This window comes from Sebastes umbrosus, chromosome 9 (assembly GCF_015220745.1).
Source record: "Sebastes umbrosus isolate fSebUmb1 chromosome 9, fSebUmb1.pri, whole genome shotgun sequence".
NCBI lineage: Eukaryota > Metazoa > Chordata > Actinopteri > Perciformes > Sebastidae > Sebastes > Sebastes umbrosus.
This window is the reverse complement of record NC_051277.1, coordinates 3687419-3694206: the sequence shown is the minus strand read 5'-3', so window position 1 is coordinate 3694206 and position 6788 is coordinate 3687419. Positions and strand designations below refer to the sequence as shown.

The 6788-nt window shown below is 42.5% G+C and overlaps 1 protein-coding gene across 2 annotated transcripts; it reads left to right on the top strand.

Moving 5' to 3' along the window:
• Positions 1–1156: 1156 nt before the first annotated feature.
• On the top strand, positions 1157–4798 carry tmem126a (transmembrane protein 126A). 2 transcript variants are annotated; one of them, XM_037779661.1, is made up of 3 exons: positions 1157–1331; positions 1398–1667; positions 4440–4798. In XM_037779661.1, exons 1-3 carry the CDS (start codon positions 1301–1303, stop codon positions 4754–4756), a joined length of 618 nt encoding a protein of 205 aa, XP_037635589.1. In that variant the 5' UTR covers positions 1157–1300; the 3' UTR covers positions 4757–4798. The 2 variants fall into 2 exon arrangements, with proteins under 2 accessions (XP_037635589.1, XP_037635588.1); XM_037779660.1 differs by having other exon boundaries at positions 1158–1331; positions 1392–1667.
• Positions 4799–6788: the final 1990 nt, after the last annotated feature.

The window sequence follows — 6788 nt, the reverse complement described above, 5'->3', positions numbered from 1 at the left end:
CCTGATATTTTCAGGTGGATTTTCATTTAATTCTCACTGTGCAATATCATTTTACACTTGTGCAATTTTGTTAATAGTCTGTTTATTGTCAATACTGTATAGACTCCTATTTTTATACTTCCAATCTTTATACTTGGTTCATATTTTGTTACACTTTGTTTAGCTCTTTTTTACTGTGTTAGCTGATGCATCTTGTTTCTTGCACTATATCCCCTTTGCTGCTGTACACTGCACATGTCCCCACTGCGGGTCTAATAAAGGAATATCTGATCTTATCACATGGTTAAGATCATATTTGTCTGTTTTACACTCTTTGACCACCAGATGGTTTCGTGAGCACATGAAGCCTCGAGCAATGAACCCTTTTCAGAACCAATGTGCTGGAAAGCTTCAAAGCTTCATGAGGCTTCATCTCGCCATCTCTAGTTACTGTGTGTGAGAGTGCAGATTAAGTAGTCCGTTTATTATCATGATCCGGAAGTGTTCACCCATAGAAGGTCCGTGTAACATCCTCTAATGTAACCTCACTATAGTTCCACTTAACAGAACAGATAGATAGTCATTTTATTGATCTCGAGGGAAATTTAAGTTTCCAGCATCACAGTTCCATAGTGCAAAACATGTTAGTTAAAAGTTAGTAGTGCAAAGTACAAAAAAATATACCAGATATAAAAATACAAGGAGATGAAGAAAACTGTTAAAACTGAATATAGTGCAGGGTAACAACTGTGATACACGACTATTAAAAAAGTGTATATATATACTGATCATGTATATATAAAAAAAAAAAAAAATCAAATATATTTGTTTTTTGTTTTTTAGCCTCTCTGGCAAAGCGCCGAAGTTGTTTTACTCCACTACCAATCTTGGCTTTTTTTTAATTTTTTTTTTACATTTTTTAATACATGAGGAACATATGGAGAATTCTTAACCTCCATAGCAACATTGGTAGAGGAGTAAACAACTTCTGCGCTTTGCCTGAGAGGCTCTAAGCAGGGCAACACAACCCACGTGTTCTGCGCTTTGCCTGAGAGGCTCTAAGCAGGGCAACACAACCCACGTGTTCTGCGCTTTGCCTGAGAGGCTCTAAGCAGGGCAACACAACCCACGTGTTCTGCGCTTTGCCTGAGAGGCTCTAAGCAGGGCAACACAACCCACGTGTTCTGCGCTTTGAATTGTGGGTAAAACATGTCGGCTCCCTGTGGTCTCCATCCTGAGGAGCGTCTCACCTTTAATGTGAACTCAGAGTTGTAGCAGGTTATAAACCCGGGTAGTCTGGTTCCTAACATTACCTGAGAAGATGTCTGAGCTCCACCGGGGGGAGAGTGTCTCCGGTCCCGGTCCCGGTCCCGGTCCCGGTCCCGGTCCCGGTCCCGGTGCCGGTCCCGGTCCCGGTCCCGGTCCCGGGCTCTCCAGAGCGGTGATCTCTGAGATGCTCCAGAAGAACTTCGAGAAGCTTCCTGACATCGATCAGAAGGTCTTCCGGTACGGCCCGGTGTACCTGGGGGGTAACGGAGGGCTGGCTGGTCTGGTGGCGAACAGCTTGTACCGGAGAGCTCTGAACGTCAGACAGGCTGCGTTCTCCTCCAGCCTCCCCATGGCGGTGCTGCCCTTCATCACCACCTACGCGCTCTACACCGCCACGGTGTCTGCGCCTCTGCTGTCAGGTGACCTCACCTTCATCACCTTCCTCACCTTCATCACCTTCATCACCTTCATCACCTTCTTCACCTTCATCACCTTCCTCACCTTCACCACCTTCCTCACCTTCATCACCTTCACCACCTTCATCACCTTCATCATCTTTATCTCCTTCATCACCTTCATCACCTTCATCACCTTCATCACCTTCACCACCTTCACCACCTTCATCACCTTCACCACCTTCATCACCTTCATCATCTTTATCTCCTTCATCACCTTCATCACCTTCATCACCTTCATCACCTTCATCACCTTCTTCACCTTCACCACCTTCACCACCTTCATCACCTTCATCATCTTTATCTCCTTCATCACCTTCATCACCTTCATCACCTTCATCACCTTCATCACCTTCTTCACCTTCACCACCTTCACCACCTTCATCACCTTCATCACCTTCACCACCTTCACCACCTTCATCACCTTCACCACCTTCATCACCTTCACCACCTTCATCACCTTCATCATCTTTATCTCCTTCATCACCTTCATCACCTTCATCACCTTCATCACCTTCATCACCTTCTTCACCTTCACCACCTTCACCACCTTCATCACCTTCATCACCTTCATCACCTTCACCACCTTCATCACCTTCATCATCTTTATCTCCTTCATCACCTTCATCACCTTCATCACCTTCATCACCTTCTTCACCTTCACCACCTTCACCACCTTCATCACCTTCATCACCTTCATCACCTTCATCATCTTTATCTCCTTCATCACCTTCATCACCTTCATCACCTTCATCACCTTCATCACCTTCTTCACCTTCACCACCTTCACCACCTTCATCACCTTCATCACCTTCACCACCTTCACCACCTTCATCACCTTCACCACCTTCATCTCCTTCTTCTCCTTCTTCTCCTTCATCACCTTCTTCACCTTCATCACCTTCTTCACCTTCTTCTCCTTCATCACCTTCTTCTCCTTCTTCTCCTTCATCACCTTCATCACCTTCATCACCTTCATCACCTTCATCACCTTCTTCACCTTCATCACCTTCATCACCTTCATCACCTTCTTCACCTTCATCACCTTCTTCTCCTTCATCACCTTCTTCACCTTCATCACCTTCTTCTCCTTCATCACCTTCTTCACCTTCATCACCTTCTTCTCCTTCATCACCTTCTTCACCTTCATCACCTTCTTCTCCTTCATCACCTTCATCACCTTCACCACCTTCTTCTCCTTCATCTCCTTCATCACCTTCATCACCTTCATCACCTTCATCACCTTCATCACCTTCTTCACCTTCATCACCTTCTTCTCCTTCATCACCTTCTTCTCCTTCATCACCTTCTTCTCCTTCATCACCTTCTTCTCCTTCATCACCTTCATCACCTTCATCACCTTCTTCACCTTCATCACCTTCTTCACCTTCTTCTCCTTCACCACCTTCATCACCTTCTTCTCCTTCATCACCTTCTTCACCTTCATCACCTTCATCACCTTCATCACCTTCTTCACCTTCATCACCTTCTTCACCTTCATCACCTTCTTCACCTTCATCACCTTCATCACCTTCTTCACCTTCATCACCTTCATCACCTTCTTCTCCTTCTTCACCTTCATCACCTTCTTCACCTTCACCACCTTCCTCACCTTCTTCACCTTCATCACCTTCATCACCTTCATCACCTTCTTCACCTTCATCACCTTCATCACCTTCTTCACCTTCATCACCTTCCTCACCTTCACCACCTTCCTCACCTTCTTCTCCTTCTTCTCCTTCATCACCTTCCTCACCTTCACCACCTTCATCTCCTTCATCACCTTCTTCTCCTCCTTCTGCTTCTTCTTCTTCTCCTCATCCTCCTCCTCCTCCTCCTCCTCCTCCTCCTTCTCCATCTTCTCTTCCTCCTTCTCCTTCTCCTCCTTCTTTTCCTTCTTATTCTTCTTGTTTTTCTTCTTCTCCTCCTTCTTCTTCTTCTTCTTCTTCTTCTTCTTCTTCTTCTTCTTCTTCTTCTTCTTCTTCTTCTTCTTCTTCTTCTCCTCCTCCTCCTCCTTCTTTTCCTTCTTGTTCTTCTTGTTTTTCTTCTCCTCCTCCTCCTTCTCCTTGTTCTTCTTCTTCTCCTCCTCCTCCTTCTTTTCCTTCTTGTTCTTCTTGTTCTTCTTCTTTCTCCTCCTCCTCCTCCTTCTTCTTCTTCTCCTTCTCCTCCTTCTTCTTCTTCTTCTTCTTCTCCTTCTCCTTTTTCTTCTTCTTCTTCTTCTCCTCCTCCTCCTCCTCTTCCTCCTTCTCCTTCTCCTCCTTCTCCTCCTCCTCCTTCTTCTTCTTCTTTCTCCTCCTCCTCCTCCTCCTCCTTCTTCTTCTTCTCCTTCTCCTCCTCCTCCTCCTCCTCCTTCTTCTTCTTCTCCTTCTCCTCCTCCTTCTTCTTCTTCTCCTTCTCCTCCTCCTTCTTCTTCTTCTTCTTCTCCTTCTCCTTTTTTCTTCTTCTCCTCCTCCTCCTCCTCCTCCTCCTCCTCTTTATTCTTCTTCTGGATGTTTAAGACCTGTATGTCTGATTCTCAGTCGAGTGATGACATTGTCTTCCCTTCTTCTCCAGCCCTCCTTTCTCCTTCCTCCCTGCTCCTACATGTTTCTGTATTTTGTACAGATGTCTTTTAGTTTCCTGATCATCCCAGTTCTCCTGCCGTACTGTTTGTGCATAATGTCTTGATGAATGCTTTACTTAATGGAATTTGTAATTCAATATTCTTAATTCTGAGTGTTTGTTTGGCCAGAACAGGTGACCTCAACTGTCCCACCTGTGCCCTGATGAGAGGAGCGCTGGTCGGTGTGGTGGGTGGAGGTGTGTACCCCATCATCCTGGCTCTACCTGTGAATATCGGCCTGGCGACCAGGTACAACACAGCACCGATGCCGGAGAAGGGCAACCTGCTGCGGTTCTGGATGGACCTCTCCAGGCCGGTTCTGAGGCGGATGAGGGCGGTTCTGGTGCTGCAGGCGGTATTCGGTACCTACCTGGGCTCCAGGCACTTTGACACCTACAACAAACTGGCTCAGATCACATTCGGCTCAGGTGGAGAGGAACTCGGAGAATAAACATGTACTCAACTTTGAAATAAACACATTGTTTGCAGTGATTCTCAGTGACTCCTGGGTTATATGTTTATCAAATTCACCATCTCATGTGGAATATGCCTGATACTTTTTACCCCACAAATAAAATTAAGTGTGGTATCGATCATCAAACTTTTTCAGCACATGGTTTAAAAAAAAAGAAATCAACATTTAGCATCATCTTAAAGGTCCCATATCGTGCTCATTTGCAGGTTCATACTTGTATTTTGTGTTTCTACTAGAACATGTTTACATGCTGTAATGTTCAAACAACCCTTTATTTTCCTCATACAGTCTGCCTGAATATGCTTGCATTCACCCTCTGTCTGAAACGCTCCGTTTTAGTACATTTCAACGGAATTGCGTTGCTAGGCAACAGCTTGGGTCCATGTTTACTTCCTGTCAGCTGATGTTATTCACATACACTGCAACAGGAAATAAACTGGGACACATTTAGAATATTTATGTTTAAAACTGTGTAATGGTCTAAATATTGTATATTTGTGACATCACAAATGGACAGAAATCCTGATGGCTTGTTTCAAACACAGTTTCTGTATACGGCTGTGTGTATTTATCTGTGGATTGAGCGTTTTGATACTTTCACAGTATTTATAAAGCACTTAAACCTGCCTTATTATATAAAAGACATGAAAATCTCACATTTTACAATATGGGACCTTTAAAAGGTACAGCTGAAACAATTAATTGATTGGATCTCTTTTGAATTTTGATAATCTATTAATTGTAAGTCCTCTTTTACTACTACTATTTTTTCTCTGTTTTTATAAAATGTTATATGACATATCTTTTGATTTTGGACAGTTGGTTGAACAAAAACAAGCAATTTGAAGAGATCGACTCGGGCTCTGGGAAAAGGTGAATTAACTGATCAATTTAGAAAGTAATAGGATGATTAATCAGTAAGAAAAGTGGTAACATTTTTATGTAGATTAATATTAAAAAAAACAAAAAAAATCCACAGAGCTTTTAAAAAGGTGCCGAATAAAAGAGGCTTTTTCTAAAAAAAAAAAAAAGATTATGAATTAATCATTTAAAAAATGTTGGCGGGTCCAAAATGACTGTTTTGTGTATCTCTGTGGAAGATATCAGACGTTTGGTTACCATTTCTATCAAGGTGTGACATCTAGTGGCTGAATGTTATTAATATTATTAATAGCACATTTAAATGAATGAATGAATTCATCTTTGGTGACTCATTTTTAAATGATGCCTGGATTGCAGATGAAATCTTGGATTTTCACAGCATTTGGGGGCATTTTCGTTCCTCTAATCCAACATTTTGAAAATGTCTAAATACCAGTGGGCTGATTGTGTGAAGTCAAAGCAACGCTTTGTTTCATTGTTTTGTTCAAGGCAAAAAGCTTGAACGGGCAGATCGAACCAAGCATCGTCATTAAAACAAAACAAACTGAAGGCCGTCAACTAAGCATGGTTTAATTTTATTAAAGACTTTTTAGGAACCAGTCACAAAAATTTTGCAGCGATGTTGGAGCCAAAAGTTTGCCTGCTTGACCTCAATAACCATGAAAAACACTGAATGCACTCCACTCCTTGAACTGCACAAAGCAACGCACGTGTGAAAGCAAAAAATATTCAAAGATGGACTGATGTTAAAAGTCCCATATTGTAAAAAGTGTGATCTTCATGTCTTTTATATTATAAAGCAGGTTTAAGTGCTGTATAAATACTGTTAAACTATCAAAACACTCAATATACGGAGAAATACACACAGCCCGTATTCAGAAACTGTGCATTTGAAACAAGCTGTCAGGATTTCTGTCCATTTGTGATGTCACAAATCTACATTATATAGATCATTACACGGTTTTAAACATAAATATTCAAAATGTATCCCAGTTTATTTCCTGTTGCAGTGGATGTAAATAACATCAGCTGACAGGAAGTAAACATGGACCCAAGCTGTTGCCTAGCAACGCAATTCCGTTGAAATGCACTAAAACTGAGCGTGGCAGAGGGTAAATACAGGTAT

Excerpts from the sequence above, each read along its gene's own strand:
- tmem126a (XM_037779660.1), top strand. The coding sequence starts at position 1,301 with ATGTCTGAGCTCCACCGGGGGGAGAGTGTCT. Across the intron at positions 1,332-1,391 it reads CCACCGGGGGGAGAGTGTCT|CCGGTCCCGGTCCCGGGCTC; the intron begins CCGGTCCCGGTC and ends CCGGTCCCGGTC. Across the intron at positions 1,668-4,439 it reads GTCTGCGCCTCTGCTGTCAG|GTGACCTCAACTGTCCCACC; the intron begins GTGACCTCACCT and ends TGGCCAGAACAG.